Source organism: Lissotriton helveticus, chromosome 4_1 (genome assembly GCF_964261635.1).
Source record: "Lissotriton helveticus chromosome 4_1, aLisHel1.1, whole genome shotgun sequence".
NCBI lineage: Eukaryota > Metazoa > Chordata > Amphibia > Caudata > Salamandridae > Lissotriton > Lissotriton helveticus.
The window spans coordinates 488,829,364-488,852,591 of record NC_136063.1 but is presented as its reverse complement, the minus strand read 5'-3'; the positions used below and the strand labels follow the sequence as shown (position 1 = coordinate 488,852,591).

General features: G+C 45.6%; 1 protein-coding gene across 1 annotated transcript in view; it reads right to left on the bottom strand.

Annotated features, from left to right (window-relative positions):
* Positions 1-14,955, bottom strand: part of LOC144828012 (regulator of microtubule dynamics protein 1-like) — a 334,350-nt gene extending 319,395 nt beyond the window's left edge. The window contains exon 1 of the mRNA XM_078686156.1: positions 14,843-14,955. Coding sequence (XP_078542282.1) covers positions 14,843-14,955 — 113 coding nt within the window. The remainder of the gene's footprint in view (positions 1-14,842) is intronic.
* Positions 14,956-23,228: the final 8,273 nt, after the last annotated feature.

Here is a 23,228-nt window from a genome sequence, read left to right as displayed (position 1 = left end):
GTAAACCACAAATGCAAATTCGCAAATCCTCCCGCTGCTGCCAATGTTGGAATTAGGGGTCTCTGGTTGGCGCAAGTATTCACTTGTGACAAGCAGGGACCCTCTCCTCTAAGTCAGGGCGAAGGATGACCCCTTAGAATTACCCTTGCTCACCCTCTAGGTGCGTGGCGTGAGCAGCCAAGGCTATTCTTCAGGCGTTATTCAGTTAAGCATTTGTAATAACACACACAGTAAAATGTACCAATCCCCCCACAAATGGACACCAGGCTGTGAATATATAAAAATACGTTCCTTTATGTAAAAATATATATGCAGGTAAGACTTATCACAAGACCAATAATAACGTTTTTAAATTAGGCCACAAGATTGTAAATAGGCAAGCGTTTCTCAGTTACAGTTCCAATGTATCTTCTGTCTTGTTCAACTCACTTGTAAACAGTTCTCTCAGTACCAGTTATGCAATAATTGGGGCCTCTTGCCCCGTTCCTGGAAGGTATGGTGCTCCCAAGCGCCTCTGTGGGCTTCGCAGCGCTCCTCTGTGCTCCACACGGAAGAAAACCCCGGGCCCTACCAATGCTCACGTATCTCGTGGTGTGGGTTGAATGGAGACCAGAGAGGGGCCTCGGGAAACCCTGGGCCTTTTCCGGAGTTGGGGGGCTGAGCTGCGGAGCAGCAAGCAGGCGATGAGGAGCCTGGAGGAACCCCGGGCCTTTTCCAGAGGTGGGGGCTCCTGGCTGCAGTGAGGAGCAGGGAGGCGATGAGAGGAGCCTCTTGGGCCAAGGCACAGGGAAGGCTGACAGGGAAATAAAACGTTGCGGCCCGAGCCCAGTTTGAATTCCTTCCTTGGGGGGACGAGTTGTACACTGGCAGTGGACTCGTCTCTGGCAGTGTCTCTGGGTTTCCGTCTGCAGCAGGTGGGTGCACACAGGGGGGCGCCGCCCATGACCCCGGTACAGATGGTACTGGGGACTCCCAACAGGGGGGTGGCGCGGCCTGCAAACTCCTCGGGTTGGCGAGCGGGGGCAGCAGGGCACGGTCCTTCGTGTGGGCTGCAGTCCCGGCTTAGGTCACCAGCTTGGAGGAAATTCCGGCGGGAGGGGGAGAGCACTTCAGCGCGCTCCAGTGGCAGGCAGTGGCAGAGGAGCAGGCAGCCTAACCCGGGGGCAGAGAGCGACTCCAAGGAGCGAGGCTCTCACGGGTAAAGGGCAGGCGAGCTCCCGAGTGCCACAGCCCTAGGAGGGGGCGATGAGGGGCGCAGTCTTACTCCGGCGGGAGGCACACACGGCTGACAGATGGCAACGAGCGAAGACACAATAAACCCACTGGTCCTGGGGTTCAGTTCAGGGGGCAAGCTCAGTCAAGCCCTTGGAGAAAGTTTCTAGCACAAGTCAGCAAAGTCTTTTCAAAGTCTTTTCCTCTACTTCCTCAGCAAGGCAGACAGCAGGCCAGTCCTTCCAGCTTGTTCTTTTCCTTCTAGTCAGGCAGAGGTTCGTTGTGGGAAACAGGATTCTGATTTACAAGGAGCAGAGCTCCTACTTTTATACTTTTTGAACAACAACAGCGGTCCCCAACATTAAGGAATATCACCACATGAATAAAATATAGACAGAGTCAATCTATATTTTCAAAAAAGACATGTCCAGCCGGACAGAGGTCTTTCAGAGATTTTACTCAGGATTTATGTATTGAAATCACATAAAGATACCATCCAACAATCAACCAAAGTGGACCACAAGCCTGTGTCCAGTACTAACAGAGCAAGTACAAGAGGTGATGTAGACAGCAGAGAAGGGCTTTGTAAGGCGGAACAACGTTACTCTATAAACAGTACAATTGTACAGAGTATAACAATCATGCACTGGACATTTCAGTAGTAATCACAGTTAGGTTCACGTGCATTAAAGGTCGACGGCGTTTCGGACCCCTATAAAATATCAGGGACCATCATCAGGACAAATACAATGAAAAGCCTTAAGTTAATTAAGCCTCTAAATGCCGGGTTGCCTCGTGAGATAAGGGCTGGCTCCTCGGGCATACGAATAACACGCGATCACCCAGAATCGAGTGGCGGCGGCCGCGGAGTAAAATAAAGTCCGTCGGCTTGCCAGGATACCGGGTTAGTCGGCCTGAATCATTTCCTACTTTTATACAGCATTTCTTTTGTCTTTTCAGGCCAGGGGGGCCTTTGCATAACTTCATTCAGTCTCTGAGCACTTGTTGGGTGTACTTCTGGCTTCTGCTTTCAGTGTGAGGTGCAGGTACATCAGACGCTCCACAGGAGGTGGAGCCAGCATTGTGTGGACAGGGGCAGCCAGGAATACCTTGATGACAGTGCTTCGCCCTTCCTGGGCCAGGTGCCGGCTGAGTCATGAGTCGCTCCCCTGGGGGCGGAGCCAGCATTGTGGTGGCAGAGCACAGCCCTATTTAGAGTCCAGGGGCACTACTACCTCCTACTAAGGTGTAATCCTTGCATTCACCACCTGTCATCCCCCAGCCCTGTCACTCACACATCCCAGACAGTCAGATACACATACTAGCAGAGGCGGGCTGAAATGGTTAGGCAAGCAAATGCTAACTTTCTAAAAGTAGCATTTGCAAACACAGGATATTAAAATAAACTTTACTAAAAGAAGTATTTTATTATTCTGAGTCCAGGCATACTAAACTTTATTTTCTACCATGTTCCCTGAGCCTGCTGGGATTATAGAGTGTAATAATTCCAGCAGCCCATCTGGCCTAAGAGAACAGGTAGCCTTACAATAGTGAAAAACGAATTTGGCAGTAATTCACTATTAGGACATGCCACACTCATCAGAGCATGTCCTACCTTACACTTACAATGCACCCTGCCCATGGGCCTACCATGGGGTGACTAATATGAAGTTAAGGGAAGGTTTAGGGGCTGGCAAGTGTGTGCACTTGCCCAGCCAGCATGACAGTACCAGACTGCACGCAGGTTCTGCAATGGCAGACCCTAGACACATTTTAAAAGGCTGCTTCTGTGGGTGGCGCAACCAGCGCTGCAGGCCCACTAGCAGTATTGGTATTTTGCAAGCCCTGGCACTCCTGGTGCACTTTACTGGGGACTGACAGTAAATCCAATGAACCAATCATGGACATCAATCACAGTTACACTTTATATAGGGAGAGCATATGCACTTTAGCACTGGTCAGCAGTGATAAAGAAAGTTCAGGGATGACCCTGCCAAGAGGGCCAAGTCCAACAACCACGATGAAGCACGGCTTAGGTACAAAGAGTGTGGATTTGGCCTAGTCTCTGCCTACCATCCGACTTAGAAGAATTTCTGTAGAAAAATGCCTGAGAAGGTAATATTCAGTGGTGAAACGCACCCTGCAGTGTCCAAGGAGGCATCATCATCGGAGAGCTGCAGGACGAAGACACAGTGAAGATTTCTACATTCCGACTAAGTCTGTTTTTTGGAATTTGAAAATCTCCAGCAGGACGAAGCTGTAGGCTGTACCCAAGGAGGGCTCCACAAAGTCAGCTATTCCTTCTGTGAGGAGCTGCTGAACAGGATTTGCATCTGTGCAGTAAAAAGTAGCGGGAGCTGCCACAATGTCAAGTTGACTGATAATGCTATCTGGCTAGATTGGCAAGCAAGTAGGTCCCGGTATCCTCTCAGTTCTCAGAGCACTATTTAGCCAAAAAATGCTAGGTCCCAAGTTTAGGATTTTGGCTATATGGGCACCTTTAACAGCATGTCAAAGACTGGAAAGACAACACTTGGAGGGCCAGGACTCACTCAGGCAGGGTCCAGGTATGGGTTCAAGATGTTTGGAGCCTTTTCCGGCCCTGAGGCTCTTAACAGGAGGCCACCCAACTAGCCCTTTGAGTCACTTTTGGAAGTCCTGGGTTCAAGGAGAAGAACAGCACTAAAGCAGCAGGACAGAACTCTGGGGCTCAGAGCAGGCTTCAGGCAGCAGAGCAGTCCTTCTTCGTTCAGCAAAGTAGTCGCCCTGAAATACACAGCCGGTCACAGTAGCAGACAGTCCTCTGAGAGTCCTTCCACAGGTCAGGAAGTGAACTGAAGAGGTGCCTTCTTTAAAGTGGGAGAAGTTTCTAGAAGCTCCCCTTTTATTATTTATTGTAATTTCCTGCCTTCCTGCCCTGGCTCCAGCCTATCTATAGGCACAATGGACAAGTCCTTTGTATGAGAGTAGAGCTCAGGCTATTGATGTTTAAGTTGGGCTGCGCCCAGCGCCACCCACCCCCTCATCCTGACTGAGATCGTCCATCCCGGCATACCAAATCCCTCTATTGAGTGGCTGTCTGTGAGGAATATACAACGTCCAACAGCTACTCAAACCTAGTCACATGACCCTGAAACAGGCTGCAGGCAACAAACGGTTGAGAATAGAAAATGCCAACATTTTAAAAGTGGCATTTTCAGATTTGTGGCTTTGACTTAAAATCCGACTTTACCATTAAAGAGAATTTTAAATTACAATTTGTCAGATACCAAACATGAAATTCCCACCTGCTTCCAATCAAAAGTTAGCACTTATTAAATGAAATGAGGTAACACATTATCCTATGGAAGACGTAGGCCTCACAGTAGTGAATAATGAATTTGTGAGTTTTTCACTTCTAGAACATGTAGAATATAAAAGTAAGTTTCCGACTTTTTAATTATAATGCCCCATGGTGGTCTGAGGCTACGCTAGCAGTCACATGTATGTAATAAAAAATGTTTTAGGTTTGGCAAGGGGGTTATGTTACCAAGTCGAAAGGGCAGTTTAAAACTGCAAACAGGCTGTAATGGCAGACCTGGAACGGGTACATGTTTTAAGGGGCTACTTAAGTGGGTGGTACAATAAGTGCTGCAGTCCCACTGGTAGCATTTAATGTCTAGGCTCTGGGTATATGGTATGCTACTTTACTAGCGTCTTAAAAGTAAACTAATTATGCCAGTCAGGTGAAAGCCAATTTTACCATGTTTTAGGGAGTGAGCACACGCACTTAACACTGGTTAGCATTGGTAAAGAGTCATAAGGCCAGCAAAAGTAAATGCAGAAAAATAGCAGGGTGAAGACCACCGTAAGGCTGAAAGCTGTAACAGCTACAGGAAACCAAGGATCCCAGCCTGAGAAATGTCTATGATTTGAACTTCAAACCAACATACAGAAATATAGAAGCAAGTATACACCAAGCAAAAACAGAGAACAACTTCATTTCTAACCTCCAGGATCAAAATCTTACACATTTAAAAATTGCTTGAATGTTTTTAATTCTACATGTTGCTTATTTATGTATATATACTTTTTAAACTTTCTTTCAAAGTCCATGCGGCAGGTTATGGATAGAGAAGATACTGCAGTATTATTGCTGCTGGACCTGAGTGTGACCTTTGACACCATATCTCACAACTGCTTATTAGAGCGGCTGTGGTAAGCGGTTGTGGAACTAATGGGTCAGCCACAGCACCCTAAAATGACTAGCATCCTACTTGCAGGGCGGTACTTTTCAGGTTCTACAGAAGCCTTTTTGATCAAGGGTGGTTTCACTTGCACAAGGGATGACACAGGGTTCCTCCCTAAGCCCTACCTTATTCAATCTCTACATGCGCCCCCTGGCTGATTTCATCGAGCATCACAGCTTTGACATTATATCGTACACCGATGACACTGAGCTGATAGTCAGACTTCTGCTTGTGGGGTTGTCTTCTTGAGGGCCTGTTTGTTAGAGGTGCCCAATGCATGGACCTCAACTGCCTAAAAATGAAATGCAGGTCCTCATCATGGGCAATCACCCTTTCATTTGGTCTCCAGATTAGTGGCCAGTGCAGCTTGGCTCTTTTCCATCACCAAAACCTAGGGCTGAAAACCTGGGCATTTAGTTTAATGATAATCTTACCTTTGATAGCAAATCACGGCCTTGGCTGGCAAGTGCTTTGGATCCTCAAATATCTGAATAACATCATTGGTTCCCTACCAGTATCTGCTCAAGAGGCAGTGATCCAAGCCTTAGTCATCTCTCGGCTGGATTACTCTAACATCTTATATCTGGGTGTCTCTCAGTCGTGGCTTATGAGCATCCAATGGGTTCAGAATTCGTTAGCTCGGCTGCTATTACATCTTCCTAAGTGGGACTCCATGGGCACAGCATTTCTCAAACTTCGCTGTCTTCCTATGAAGGAGTGTCTTGGTTTCAAAGCTCTCTGATATGGATACAGAATTTTCAGGAAGACGGGTGCAGCCAACCTGCACCCTCTCATTGCACCATATTCTCCTTTGATACATCTCAGGTCTTCTGAGGCCTTGTTAGTTTAGGTTCCGAGGGTGAAGAAGGTTTGCATGGGTGGGGACTCTATTAGCTTCTTTGGACATAAGTTATGGAACTTTCTTCCTCTTTAGCTAAGGCAATCCAAGACAGAACTCTTGTTCCGGCAAAATCTAAAAACCTGGCTCTTTACATAGGCATGTATTTTCCTCAGGCTATATGTGATTTTTGTCAGGAACCTTGACCAACTAGTGCTGGGACACCCCTGTCAGAGTATCTATGCGCTTTACAAAATTGCATTATTATTATTATTTAATTATGTAAACAAAATCCTGTGTCTCCTTCCGAAAGCAGATAGGAAATAAATAGTCCTGGCACTGGTAATATTCAGGGTGTACTGTTGTAATGTGCTCTTCTTTGGAATTTCTCAAAGTAGAGTGGGATAGCTGCAGAGGGTGCAGAATACAGCGGTGTGTCTTCTGCTAAATCTCCCTTAGCGCTCATCCATGGGCCCTCTCTTACCAAACTCAATTGGCTTCCTGTTCACAAAAGAGCTGCTTTTAAAGCCATGTGTTTCTGCCATAAAATTATTTACCGGAAAGTACCTCGATATCTGGCTCAGTTAGTGAAACCAAATCATCCTGGAAGAAATCTGAGGTCTGCACGATCCGCATCTGCTGTGATCCCCTTGGTCAAAGTTCAAAAAGTACTTTATTTGGTTAAAAAACAATAACCATAAAAGCAACAACATGAAATTACAATTTACACAGGGAAATTTAAAAAAGAACAGATCTATTATATTTCATCAACACCAATTGTTTTCCGTAATTTAAAAACATATTTAAAAAAGCCTAAAACTACTGCAACAGTTAAAACAGTGTCCATTCTCTGAAATTCTAAAAAAGCTGGGCGACATCTATATAAATTAATTTCTTTGACGATTGGGATAATGAATTTCCTACGTGGTAAAATATAAAATTTACAAAAAAATAAAATATGGGTATCAGATTGGGACGAAGATTCATCACACGGGCACATAGGCAAATTTCGCGACCATGAATTCATTTCTGGGAAGGACAAGAGTCTAAAAACAATGTTTAGTCTAAAACGGGTCAAGAGAAATCGATCATAATTAGACATCGGCAGGGTTAAATATGGCTGTATTTTATCACCAGTTAATAACAGGAGATGCGAGGTAACTGTCTTTTTATTCATTTCATCTCGCCTTCTCTTCTCCTCGAGGTATTCCATACACAATTTTCTCAACAATTTTCTGGATATATTAAACATTGTGAGTGGATCATCATAATATTGTTGGCAACCAATTTCAATAAGAAAACGTTTAACGTAATCTAGCCAATTAAATCTACCCACATTTTCCAATTTTAACACATCCTGCAACATAGCCCGATTCATGACACACTCATTTGTTGTCCATACCCTATGCCACAAGAGGATGGGTTGTGTTCTAATTATATCTGATATATGAGGTTGTCCAAGTTCAGTGTGACAGATGTAGGTCGCAACACTTTGTGGTACTGTCAGGACATCCCTCATAAACTTATTTTCGGCTATTTGAATTGATTTTATGTTCGAATACCCCCAAAGACCCGAGCCATACAAAGCTACTGATGTACACGTGGCATTATATATAGTTAAGATTTCTCTTATTGGTTTCTTGCCCAACTTTTTTATAAAATTCTTTAAGGCCATTATAGTTTTTAAGAACAAAAGAGTTCTGGCCTTTACAGCACTTGTCCAAACCCCAGATTCATGGAACAAAATACCAAGGCAAGGGAAAGTAGAGGTGTTTTCCAAAGGAACATTAATTATGAACATTCTTCTCATCTGCTTTCCGGTTCTTCTGCCACAGTTCATGGAGAAAGTTTTACTACAATTGATTTTTAAATCTAGACTCAACATGAACTTCTCAAAGGATGTTATCAGATTTTGTAGGGCCATGGGAGTCCGTGCCATTAGGACTGCATCATCTGCATACAAGAGTGCAGGGATAGATCTCTTACCAACCCTGGGCATATCCCTGCACTCCTGCAGCAGACGATGCTCAAGTCCATTTATATAAACCAGAAATAAGAATGGAGCCAGGACGCACCCCTGGCGTACTCCGCGTCCAACGCCGAATTTCCTGGTACATTCACCCCCCTTACCATAACGGACTGATGCTGTGGCTCCTGAGTACAATTCTCTTAGAAAGCAAATGATAGAATATTCCACGCCCAGCCCTTTCAAGATTGCCCACAATTTAACGTGTGACACACAATCGAACACCGATGTAAGGTTGACAAACGTAAGGTACAGTCGTTCACCTTTTACCCTGGTATACTTTTGTTGAACAATCATTAAGTTTAAACATTGTTCAATTGTTCCTATGCCCTTCTGAAATCCAAACTGTAGGTCGCTCATTATCTCATTCTCCTCAGCCCAGCTTTGAAGTCTTGCCAAGATAACTCTGCCAAGGATTTTTATAGATGAGTCTAGAAGGGAGATTGGTCTGTAGCATACGCAATTTTGTCTATCTCCCTTCTTGTATATCGGTACAATAACCGAGGTAAACCAAGACGGATTTAAACCCCTTTCTAGTGCTGCATTAAAAAGTTGTACCAGCATGGGGCCCCAGATCTCGCTATTTGCTTTATAAAAATCTGCTGGGATCCCATCAGGACCTGTGGCCTTGCCACCCTTCGTTGCTTTCAAACCCATTATAACTTCCTACAGAGTTATCACCAGTTTCTCGGCCCCTACTCCTATATTACCCATTGTACTAGGACCTATAATAGGGCTTTCATCTTGGGACCTGTAAAGGTTAGTAAAATGTTCCACCAAATCCTCCTCAGTGATTGCAACCTCCATGCGCGCCTTGACATTGTCATAGAGAAAAGGGGCATTTACGGCCCTCCAAAATGCAGATGCATCCTTGGACTGTGATGCTTCACATAAAGCTTCTAGGGCCTCCTTTTTTATAGCATTTTTCCTATTTTTTAAAGCCTCTTTATATATTTTCCTAAAACCTCTTATTTGTAGAGGATCTCGGGGTGTCCTATGAATAGCATGTTTCAAGTTAATCAATGCCCTTGTACATGCATTGTCAAACCAACTTTTATTACCCTTTGCCTGTTTCTTTGCCTCCACCCGCAGACTATTTTTAATTGTAGAAGCTATAATATTAAAATGCTCTATTATCTGTTCGCTATTAGACTGCTCTCCCAGGCAAATCGCGAAACTATCCGAACAAACATTCAACAATTTTCCTAGGAACATTTCTGGGACCACCTTACCCCATTTTAGAGTATACCCATTCTGTCTTCCAAGGACCACATCAGGGACTGTGCGTAGAGAGAGCACATCATCATGCTGCTCAAAAAAACCTCCATTATTTGAGGCCAATGGTCACTTAATGGTAACTCCATAGTCTTTAGCCTCTTAATCTTATGGCTATAACTATTTGAGGAAATAATGAAGTCAATAGTGGTCAATGCTCCTCTGCCAATAAATGTGGGCACAAAAGGAGTTGGTTTTTGGGCAATTTCATATACATATCCCAGGTCGTACATAAACAATATTTCATTTAATAAGTCCCCGGTCAAGGAGTGGTCAAAATGTGTTAGATTGATCTCCTGCTCTAACATTAGGCCACAGATGCCTTGTATGCCCTTTTTACAGAGTGGACAATTAAAATTATTACTTCCCTGTCATTTTTATGTATTTCATGTTGTATATCCTCCCTCAGCATGTTTAAAGTGCTAAGAATTTCATTTTTCGGGATATTATTGTAAAAGTTTATAACAACAAAATTAATTCCCTTCTTGTTGATTAACGTTATCACTTGATAATAACTAGATTTTGGGGTAAAACAAACCTGCTCATACTTGAGCTGGTTTGAGAGGAACGTAATTAGGCCTCCCTTTGCTCTCCCGTGTTGGCCCCCCACGGCCGGAGTGAAGAAGCTTCTATAGCCGCTTATATACACTGGATCGATAGACCAGGTTTCTTGCAAGGCCAGAATATCGGAACCATTTATAACACTTTCCCAGGATGGATTTTTAATTTTCTGCCTCAATCCTGCCACATTCCAAAATAAAAAAGTGCAGGATTTCCTGTTCTCATTTACTACATAATCACCCAAGGAGGCATTACCCAGATCCTTTCCGCGTAACGGGGAACTAGCTCCTCCACATTCCCCCCCCCTTTTTTAGGTCATGGTTGCTAGTGGTCTTGCAACATTTCTCTTCATTGTCACCATGAGTCACTATGGGGACAATTTCTGCTTGGATAATATCCTCATTACTCTCCCATAACTTCTGATCTTTTCTATTCCCCTTGATTTTATCAATGTTCTCCCCTAGTCCTAATGTTTTAATAAGGGGAGTATCCTTCTTGGATCAATCAACAAATTCGAGGCCCGAGAATGCATCAAACCGATTGTGGGTTGGTATATTATAAGCAGGTAAAGCTATACCTCTATTGTCCCACAAGTAATTATTTCCAAAATTAGGGCCTGGAGTTGGTGGATAAGTCTGCCTGGGATAGAAATTAAATGATCTCTGTGGTTGGGAGAAAAAAGTCTGACTATGTCCATGATAGTCGAAGCCAAACCTGTTTGCAGACTGCCTTTCTACTTCCCGGTTTTTAGGATATTGGGCTGGTAAATATGGAAAGAAGTAGCTAAGACAATGTGTAGAGATGGAATCACTACTTCTTGAGTCGTACCAATCCCCGATGTGCCTGACAGCTCTGTGATCTTTAAAGTTTACGATGATTACATCCCCTTTCCTGTCTTTAGGTCGTGAACCCACCCAAATCGAACGCCTAACATTTAAAATTTCCCCATTAATGTGGGCAGGCAAAGGTCTATTGTTACATAACCAATAGGTAACTTTATTTCTTAAGGCTCGGTGGTCTTCCCTAGTGCCTAAAGGGAGCTCAGGGACACCTGCCATAACAATCGCATAAGGGACAGCTTCTGGCGGTAGATCTACTATTCTGTGTGATTGCCAGTTTGTATTATGCAAATTCCTTGCCCCATTATCCTTAATAACCTTGCTTTGCGGGAGTTCTACCTTTTCTTCTGAGATCAAGTTATCCCCCCTTTGATCGCCTACTTTACTTGGGAGTTGAGCTTTGGAAACAGGCTTCTTCTTCGACAAAGGGGATGTCTGCACTTTTTTGGGGGAATCACAAGTTGGCTTTTTCCCGACATGATTAGATTTTATAGAGAGAGTGGGACATAGTGGGGCTTGTTTCGTTTCTGACATCGTTTTTGCAGATTTTACTCTGGGATTTATATTAATCAGCTCCTTCGCCAAGTCCGATAATAAAAGTGTGTTTCTTTCTACCTTTTTATCGATCAAGTCTAGGTGCGAGTTAATCATCCTGGTCCTTTCTAAAAGAGGCTGCATTAGTGATTTTATCAAAATTTCGATTTTTTTCCAGCAGGCCACCCTCACTAATAGAACGGTGGGTTGTCATTAAGGGGCCCGTGGGAGGAGTCAACGAATCGACCACATCCAACATTATTGAAGTTGAGCTCCTCTTTTGTATTTTGGCTTGCCGATTCTTTAATGGACTGCCCCCTCTTTTTTAGTTTTGACCTTAAGTGGTGACATATGGCTCATATTGGAAGGCGATGCAGTAGAAAATCTAGAGGAATTTGATAGCCCTTCATTATCAGTGCTATTATACAAACTCAGCAAAGACACGTGGGTACTGGTAGGCGTACTCAGCAGAGGAACATCTGTGCTAATATTAGCCGACACTTCTCCTTTATCCTCCGTATCTCCGATATTTACTAACCCAGTATGTTCTGCTGTAAAGTTTGTGGAATTTGGCGATGGCGCAGTCCCTATTTGCCCCAAGGATGATCGTTTTCCAGTCATTGAATCCAGAGAAAGACCCCTCTTTAATTCAGCTGTGTCTACTCTTTTTTTGTAATGCTTCCCCCCACGTCTCAGTTGTGCTTATCTATATTTTCTCACCGGTCTTGGGGCTGACGGTGTATGCTCTATTTCCTCAATAGAGATATCTGGCCAATCTTCATGCCTCTCAGCAGGCACCTGAGCTATAGCCGTCACAACTTTCCTTACACCAATAGCGGGATTATTGGGCATATCTGTATCCGCCACTAAGAGGGACATTTCTTCCTGTAACATTTTGGGACTCCCCCGGCCTAGGGAAGCCCTTCTATCGTTATTGATCTGGTTTACCTTCTTGATCAGGTAATTGTCCATGGTACCTAGCCCAGAAGCGATTTTATCACTTTTATCTCTAAACATCTAATTAACTTATTGCTACACTCGGTCTGAGAGTTGATATAGCGGTACAGCCCAGGGGCATTCAGCGCTCTTTACGCGCACACCAAGTATTGTAATATGAGCTCTCACTTCGATACATATGGTCCTTCCCGGCAGATCCAAAGTCTGTGGCCCAGTCCAGTCTCTTCAGGCCTCTTCAGGCCACATAGGGCCCGCCCTTTGCCCGGGCTTAGCCCGGCGCATCCTACGCGCGTTCCCGCGACGCGGGAGGCAATCGCGATTTCAAGCACCTCCGGGCGCGGTGATTGGCCTGTGCGGCTTGAGCCGCTCAGGAATCTAGGAAGCGTAGTCCTTCCAACTGCGGCCGCGATGGTGTGAGCGGCGGCAGAAGGACAAGGGCACAGCAGGACACCAGCGTCGATGAGGAGCCTCCAGGAGCCAAAGGTAGTTCGTCCAAATGCCCCCAAAAACGTGAAACACCACCCGCTCCACCGGAGGCAAGCGCGATTTCAAGCGCCTCCGGGCGCGGTGATTGGCCTGTCCGGCTTGAGCCGCTAAGGAGTCTGGGAAGCGTAGTCCTTCCAACTGCGGCCGCGAAGGTGTGAGCGGCGGCGGAAGGACAAGGGCACAGCAGGACACCAGCGTCGATGAGGAGCCTCCAGGAGCCAAAGGTAGTTCGTCCAAATGCTCCCAAAAACGTGAAACACCACCCGCTCCACCGGAGGCAAGTGCGATTTCAAGCGCCTCCGGGCGCGGTGATTGGACTGTGCGGCTTGAGCCGCTAAGGAGTCTGGGAAGCGTAGACCTTCCAACTGCGGCCGCGATGGTGTGAGCGGCAGCGGAAGGACAAGGGCACAGAACACCAGCGTCGATGAGGAGCCTCCAGGAGCCAAAGGGAGTTCGTCCAAATGCCCCCAAAAACGTGAAACACCACCCGCTCCACCGGAGGCAAGCGCGATTTCAAGCGCCTCCGGGTGCGGTGATTGGCCTGTGCGGCTTGAGCTGCTAAGGAGTCTGGGAAGCGTAGTCCTTCCAACTGCGGCCGCGATGGTGTGAGCGGCGGCGGAAGGACAAGGGCACAGCAGGACACCAGCGTCGATGAGGAGCCTCCAGGAGCCAAAGGTAGTTTGTCCAAATGCCCCCAAAAACGTGAAACACCACCCGCTCCACCAGAGGCAAGCGCGATTTCAAGCGCCTCCGGCGCGGTGATTGGCCTGTGCGGCTTGAGCCGCTAAGGAGTCTGGGAAGTGTAGTCCTTCCAACTGCGGCCCGATGGTGTGAGCGGCGGCGGAAGGACAAGGGTACAGCAGGACACCAGCGTCGATGAGGAGCCTCCAGGAGCCAAAGGTAGTTTGTCCAAATGCCCCCAAAAACGTGAATCACCACCCGCTCCACCGGAGGCAAGCGCGATTTCAAGCGCCTCCGGGCACGGTGATTGGCCTGTGCGGCTTGAGCCGCTAAGGAGTCTGGGAAGCGTAGTCCTTCCAACTGCGGCCCCGATGGTGTGAGCGGCGGCGGAAGGACAAGGGCACAGCAGGACACCAACGACGATGAGGAGCCTCCAGGAGCCAAAGGTAGTTCGTCCAAATGCCCCCAAAAACGTGAAACACCACCCGCTCCACCGGAGGCAAGCGCGATTTCAAGCGCCTCCGGGCGCGATGATTGGCCTGTGCGGCTTGAGCCGCTAAGGAGTCTGGGAAGCGTAGTCCTTCCAACTGCGGCCGCGATGGTGTGAGCGGCGGCGGAAGGACAAGGGCACAGCAGGACACCAGCGTCGATGAGGAGCCTCCAGGAGCCAAAGGTAGTTCGTCCAAATGCCCCCAAAAACGTGAAACACCTTGGTCAAGAAAGCTCAGGTAGGAGAATGTTCCTTCAGGTTCCTTGCTTCCAAAATGAGGAACACTCTGCCCCCATCTTTAAGACTGGAAAACAACAACAAATGGAAAAAACTCAAAACCTGGTTCTTTATACATATTTAATGTTCAAGTAGCTTGCATAGCCAGGCCTCTAGAGCCAGAGTAAAATCCTTAGCGTGGAGCCACTCCGAATGGAGTAACCAGGTGCTCTACAAGTCAGTTTATAATTATTATTCTTAAGCAGTTGCGGACCCCTTGAGTAAGGGTCATGGACCACCACAGGATCAAGGGCCACAGGTTAAGAAACACTGGTCTAAATTGTCTATTCCTTTTGAGTGTTAAAAACCTATTCCCTACTCATTTTATTGTTCGTATTAGCATAATCAGTCATAGGAGATTCTTAAGCTTTCTACAGTAAGGATCAAACATTTAAAGTTCATTTCTATTTTTTTTTTTAACAGGAAAGAGGTGCTTACCTGTTTTTATGCTCAGCCAAATATTTATACAGCCTTTCTGCCTGCCCTGCTCCATATAGATGGTCTGCTTGATCTAGGATACCCTGCACTTTGAACAGAATATGGGAAATCATAAGAACAAATGTGATAATGAAGCTTTCAGCCCAGAAAAACACATGCAACTAATGTTTGAGATCTCAGTTTAAGTATAAAGAGACCGTAAAACACCAATACTCCTTAAGCACAATTTGGTAACATTTTCTAAGGACATGAAAATTAAAGCCAATTCATGTTTTATTATTACATTTTACATAAAAAGAAAAATGACAATATTTAATTATTATGGCTGAAGAGAACTTTGCATGCAGTGTGTTTTCAGTTACTTGGAAAAAAAGAACTTCATAATGAAAAAATCATAAGTTGTCCATGCTATATATATATATGACTTTTGTCTAAATTCAAAGATATCCCTGGATGATAAAGCAGCAAAAAGTATTCTGAAGACTATGGGGCTTATTTTCGTACAGTTGCACTTTTGAGGAATCACAAACATACTTAGTTTAAGCACCTAAATATATGCTAATTGCAAATTTCCATCTCAAATCAAACTGATCAATTTTTACTCAGTAGAAAACCTGTTGCTATATGGTTATGGCTGGAACAAAATTACCACCGACCAACTCCTCACATCGCTTAACCAAACCCCCCCCACCATATCATCGGACCCAAACCAAGATGCCACCAAATTCACACAATGGATCACCCACAGCGCTGACAAATTAGCACCCTTGAAAAACCACCAGATCAAACAAGGTAGCAAAAAGGCCCCTTGGTTCAACGATGACCTTAAGACATCCAAGAAATTATGTCGTACCCTCAAGAAAACCTGGAGAAAAAACCCAACCACTAACAACCTGACCACCTTCAAGGACGCCACCCGCAAACACCACCAACTAATCCGATCCACCAAGAAATCAGCATTCAAGGATCGACTCAACAACAACACACACAACAGCAAAGAATTATTCAACATCGTCAGAGAATTTACCAACCCCTCCGCCGGCACCAACGACATCACTCCCTCCCAAGACCTCTGCGACTCCCTATCCTCTTTCTTCCACAACAAAACCGCCAACATTCACAACAGCTTTGGAAACCTGTCCGAAAAACAACCCACTCCACCCACCTCCGAACAAAAACAGCACTCTCAACCTTTGCGCCTGGAACCCAATCACGACTGAAGACACCATCCGCCTGATGAACTCCATCCACTCAGGATTGCCAACCGACCCATGTCCCCACCACATTTTCAACAAAGCAAACTCTATCATCGCACCCCATCTTTGCGATGTCATCAACTGCTCCTTCAACTCCGCCACCTTCCCAGAAAGCTGGAAACATGCCGAACTCAGCGCCCTTCTGAAGAAACCCACAACGGATCCCTCTGAACTTAAAAACTACCGCCCCATCTCACTCCTCCCCTTCCCGGCCAAAGTCATCGAGAAAGCCGTCAATAGTCAGCTCGCCGCCTTCCTTGAATCCAACAATTCACTTGACCCCTCACAGTCCGGCTTCCGAACCAAACACAGCACCGAAACCGCCCTCATCGCTGCTACAGATGACATCCGAAAGCTACTGGACAACGGAGAAACAGTTGCCCTCATCCTACTTGACCTCTCCGCCGCCTTCGACACAGTCTGTCATAACACCCTCATACAACGCCTCAGCAACATCGGAATACAAGGAAAAGCGCTGGACTGGATCATCTCGCTCCTCGCCGGAAGAACCCAGAGAGTCCGCCTCCCCCCATTCAAATCAGAGGCAACCGAAGTCATCTGCGGCGTACCACAAGGATCATCACTCGGTCCCACCCTCTTCAATGTGTACATGAGTCCCCTAGCATCCATCGCACGACAACACAACCTCAACATCATCTCCTACGCTGACGACACCCAGCTGATCCTCTCCCTCACCAAAGACCCAAACACCGCCAAAACCAATCTACACGAAGGAATGAAAGAAGTGGCCGAATGGATGAAGAACAGTCGTTTAAAACTAAACTCGGACAAAACGGAAGTCCTCATCTTAGGATCATCCCCCTCATCTTGGGACGACTCATGGTGGCCACCGGCCCTGGGCACAGCACCCATACCCACAGATCACGCACGTAACCTGGGCTTCATCCTAGACTCCTCCCTATCGATGACCAGACAAGTCAACGCCGTCTCATCATCATGCTTCAACATCCTACGCATGCTCAAAAAAATCTACCGCTGGATCCCCACTGAAACAAGAAAGACAGTCACCCACGCACTAGTCACTAGCCGACTGGATTATAGAAACACCCTCTACGCCGGAACCACAGCCAAACTACAGAAAAAACTCCAACGCATCCAAAACGCATCAGCCAGACTCATACTGGACATCCCCCGTCAAGCTCACATTTCCGGTCATCTGAAAGATCTCCACTGGCTTCCCGTCAACAAGAGAATAACGTTCCGTCTCCTCACCCACGCACACAAGGCCCTCTACGACCTCGGACCCGAATGCCTCAACAAACGACTATCCTTCTACACACCCACCCACCAACTACGTTCATCCAATCAAGCCCTCGCCACAATCCCACGCATCAAGAAATCCACCATGGGAGCAAGATCTTTCTCCTACCTAGCGGCCAAAACCTGGAATTCTGTCCCCACCCACCTCCGCCTCACACAGAACCACCTCACCTTCAGAAAGCAGCTAAAAACCTGGCTATTCGATAAATAATGCACCCACCCTCACTCAAGCGCCTTGAGACCCTCTGGGTGAGTAGTGCGCTATACAAATTACTGAACTTGAACTTATGGCTCAGGTATGCTTACATTTTATGAGAAAATTCTTTCTAGCTGGATGAATTCCGACCACTTCATTCCCAGTAGTATTGAGTTTATGGTGTTTTATTGTGTTTTCTATACCCATTGTATACACATACCTTGTACTTGTTTTGGAATTAAGTCACGTATGCAAATTGTGCATGAAGCAGAGGTTAACATTGACTGCATGTTTAGACATCCAGACATTCCATCAAATCTATTCCAGGCAAGCTGTCAGACAGTGGCGGCTGGTAGGATTTGAAACTAGTGAGGCGTATGCAGAAGGAATTAACGTATGCGAGCAAGCGAGGCCGACGGCAATAAGGAGGCTTTGTGGGGGTTCTCCCCAAGTGAGGACATTTTTTTCAAAATTGCCATCTTTTTGGTGCGATTTTCAGCACTTTTTCTGTGATAAATGGACTAAAAATTCAGTTCTTCTAGGCATTCATAAAGAAAACTCATACATTATTTCAGAGAATTTCTGGGTTGCCAAGCAAGTCTGACTTCTGAAGAGGGCTAGGGTACTAAGCAAGACTGCTTTGGTTCTACTGTTTCCAATAGAAAACACTAGTTAGTGATGTGAATAAGTTCAATGGACAAACCTGGGGTCTAGAGAGAGTCCCTCTCCTGAGAAAGAAATTTTAAAAAGATTGGCAAATGGTGCATTTTAAAGCAAAAGAATGCAGCGATAAAGCAAGGCTTATTAAGCAGTGGAACGTATACTATTGAATTATTAAACACATTAAAAACTGCCCTGTATCTTCTTGCATTAATTTAAGTTACTGCAATATGTAAATTGTTCTGCATGACAACTTTAGCCCTTTAAAAGGTATGCTTTCCCAGTGTCTTGTACTGCATGCAGCATTAACTTTGGAAAATATGCTCTAACCAGACTTCAGGAAGCACCCACAGCTGCTGACTGTAACCAGTCATATAGAAACATGTGCAGACAGGTCTTGAAGTCAGATGAAAAAAGTGAGTGCTCCCTATAAAGGAACATGCCAAATACATTTCTGTGATTCCCATAGTGTGCCACCAGATCGGTATTTTGGGTTCTCTGAGATGTAATTTTATCCAGATAAATGGCATAGCAACTGACATACGACTAAAGCCTGTCAGTATGATTGGCTTTGTCACTGGGTGTTAGCTGTTTAAGATAAATGATTAACAACAATGATTTCTTATAAATAACATTGAAAATGTTTAAATTCTGAAATTGTGAGTCTGTGAATTTAATAGCATTGAGGCCTGTGGAAGGAGTTTTGGCCTTCAATTATGTGTGCTTTATGTTAGATGTGTATCTTCTTTTTCTCTGCATATCTTGTCTATCTGCACATCTTCAACCCCCTCTTTCCTCTTCAGCATCCTCTTTTCACTCCTCCCCGAATGCCCTTCCTCACATCTGTCACTTCACCGCCCCAATATGCACTGCTCTCCCTCAAATATAAGCACTTTAATTTCTCTTACTTTTGCCTTGAAAATATTTTGACATCAGTCTACCCCTTTCACACACATTTCCCCAGAATGTCAGTTGCAAATGGAATACACAAACATTGTTCTGTGTGCTCTGCAGAGAGGCCATCCCACAGACAGGCACTTGGTTTGGCTTTAGCCTTAGCGCCTGCATGCTCAATCAAACCCCCTCAAAGTATGCACAGAAAAAAAGAAACATAAACAAAAACATTATAAAATAGATAACTCGCGGGGAATGCAAGATCAAGTAAACACGTAAAATAAGAGAGTAACTAAATCGCTGAAATGCATTCCCTCGACGTTTTTAACATTCATTGTTTGCAAGTCAATCCATGCAATGGCAGGACGCACAACATCATCTATGCAAATAACCTTATGCCACACAACCACACCTTGGCACGGCACAGATGGAGTTCTGTGCCATGCCAAGGTGTGGTCGTGTGGCATAAGGTTATTTGCATAGATGATGTTGTGCGTCCTGCCATTGCATGGATTGACTTGCAAACAATGAATTGGTAAACACGGGGTGGAACAAAACATAATCTATGTAATAACTCCATGCTACAAGACAGCATCATGGCACATAACTCCATCTTGGCAAAGCATGGTATAACACATAACATTCTATGTAAATAACACCATATCACACGACAGCGTCACAGCATGGCACAGAACTCCGTTTAGGTAAAGCATGGCACATAGCATAATCACTGTAAATAAAACCATGTTACACAACAACATCATGGCATGGCACATCAAACCAACTGAGTAAATGATGGCAGGATGCACAACGCCATGACACATCCCGACAGGGAGCACAACATTTTAGGTAAAGAATAACAAGAAGCACATCATCATTTTCAGAAATTACACAATCTACACGACCACATCGTAGCATGCCAAACAGCATCAGGTAGGTGAACCACTGTAAGGCACACACCAAATAGGAAACAATCCTATGCCCAGTGGCCGCAACTTAACATTGCACACAACATCACCCATGTGAACATTGGCATGCTACACAACTTATTCAGTTTAAATAGTGGTTTAATGCATACTCCACCAACATACATATTTACATGGCACACAACCTAAGCTAGAAAAATAACACACAATAAACAACATCACAGCATCTACAGCATTTTTTCGTTATTCCACATCACCTCGCCACGTTCATGGCAAGGCCTCAAGTCACACAGTATGGTAAATTATTCCATGGCACACATGGACACAATACAATACAGGGCCCAAAATGCTGGTGGCATAGATGAGCACGTTTTCTATGCATGGGTGGAAGAAAGGAAGAAGTGAATCTCTAGGAGGCACTTGAACTTCAGAAGGTTTTTTTAAGTCTAAGATGTGGTTGTAGGGCATTCGAGAATGTTGATGATTCATATAAAGACTTACATCCACATTTTCTGCATTCGGCCAGGCTGAGGGCGAGCAGATTCTAAGTGATTAGTCTTAAGCCATTTGCTTATGGGACAAAGCTGTAAGCCCTTGGAGAAAAAGCTATGAAACGCAGTGCCTTGTCTCCTAGGTACAGGATATTATATTTAGATGTCTCATCTATTGGAAGCAGTAGATGAGAGGATATTGTCCTTTACTTTCAGATCGAATATTAAAAGGCTTGCATGATTCTGGAAAGATTGAAATATGTAGAGAGCTATTTTTGTAAAACCAATCTATAAGACATTATAGTAATCCAACTATGATATGACTATAGCAAGCATCAGTACCATTGTCTGAGGGAGTACAAGGAGGAGGAGGACACTCTGGGGCTGGCAGAGTTGGTAGCATACATTGATGGATACTGCATTTGGTTGTGGAGTGAAGGAAAGACGGTGACGTACAGCACTCCTAAGTCTCAAACGTTATGCATTGGCTTAAAGGTGCCTCTTTAAAGCCAGATTCAGGGAGGGGGAGAGATGAATTGTCTATGGGCCCAAAAGCAGGATCTGAGTCAGCAGGCCTGGTTTTCCAACTATTTGACTATTCTATTCCATTGTTCCTTACTTTCCTTTCCTAAACATTATGGAGCATCTGAAAACCGATGTTTGGTATGTAAACAAATCTGTGCCTAAATAAAGAAATATAACCACAATAATATAACACACTCGGCCTTGGGAGAAGATACTGTCCTCACAACTCTCATTAATAAACCACCCCTCTCTTAGCTAAGCATCACCTTTTAGATGATTCACGCAGCAGTACTCTTCTGTAAAGGGGCCAGAAGGGCCCTTGTCAATAACACCATCTTTATTTGTTGGTAAAACCTCCAACTTTTGACCAATTTTATTAACCATCAAAATCCCATTACTGAACATAAGGAGGCACAGTATACATCTGCGCCACAGGTTACCATGAATTTACAATTCGTCAGCTCTAAATCCACTCGAGGCGTGTTGTACCAGCAGGACACAACCCAACCCCTTACTACTTCGTCCATATGAGATACATACCATGTTGCTTCATCCAAGCACCGGCTACTAGGGTAGGGCCGGAGAGTCCAGGACCACCAGTAGGACAGCCCCCTCTCCCGCCAGCCCAGAGCCCCAATGACTGCCTCCGTGTTGCAGGGTCGGGCAGTTTCCGCCAAAAGAAGTCCCCCAAACTTTTCCTCTTGTCCGGGATCCCGCCACAGGGCAAGTAGCCCACTGGCGCTCTTGCGCTCCCCCTCCAAGCTGCTTCACCTTCCACTTGTGATGCTCTGGGCTATACTTTTTTTAATGCAACTCCATAGTCCCCCAGTATAGTTTGGACAAACAGCTCCAATCCTGCCCTGGACAGCTGCAATCCCTCTGTCCAATAAAAATTGGAGTTTAATGCCTGCAGCATACAATGCCTACTGGGATGAATTTGCAACCCCGCAATAGTTTCACTAACTCTCGATTCAGTTTTCTCACAGACGTGTTCGCCGCGGCTGAAGACACACCATCACCCCAGACTCTACAAGTGAGCACCTCTGACCACAAGATAGTGGTGTCTGGCAATACTCTCTTGACCCATGAGAAGGTAAAGAACAGGGCCTTTGTCACTCCCCTCCTGCCCCCTGGAATCATATTTTCACCTCCCGAGTAAATCACCAACACATCTGGAATGGGCATACCATTGTCCAGCGCACTCTGCAAATGGGCTGCGACGTCCTCCACACGTTGCCCATCAATACCTAACCAATTATGGTTGACTCCCATGGCCCTTTGCATTCCCAATCCTCCAGATTCGTTGAACCCTTGACCTGCTCTGTCTATAACCGAATCTCCACACCAGCATACCTGCCTCCCCTTACTTGCCACCACTGCATATAAGACCAAGACGAAAGACCGAAAAGGGGCATAATTACCAAACCGCCGAAACCCCTGGCTCCTAACTACACCAGCTGTGGTCTGACATAGCGCTCAAAACAAGACGAATTCCCTCTGCCCACCTTATTGATTGCCTCCGAAGATAGACCCTGATGTGACCTCCCCCAACAGTTCCAACGCACGTTTACACTATCATGTGAACTGAAATCGCGTCAGAGGCGTGCCATCTGCATGCACAAGGAGTCTATCCTCCCCACACCCGGGCCTCATCTTCAGATACCTCCCCACCAACACCACCGGGCAATAACAAGCCCCTTGCACTTGATCTTAGCTGGACCCAAACGCCTTTCCCTAGCGGGTCAGTTTTTGACCTCCTTACTCTGACCTGCAGTACGTGCGCGGCCACCACCACCTCACCCATGCCACTCCCTCCTTTTCTGTCTGCCTTAGAGCTCGGTACAAGCTCCGATATCCTGAATGCTCCGAAAAAGGCTAAGGAATACGCTAATCTCAGCAGATGTACTTCATATGACGACCAGCACACCTGAGGTAACACGCTCAAGATATTTACCAACCTACTGGCATCTATGGGTTTCCTGTTATCCTTCACGCTTGGAGCCAGCCTTTCCCAACCTTTTAGAGCCCGCCTAACCTTAACGTACTTAGTAGGATCCGCTACCCCTTTTAATCCAGCAAAGAAGGCAATTGCCGACAACTGCCTCCTAACAAGGGCCAAGGACCGCCCCTTCTCTTGCTGATGAACTATGAACCGTA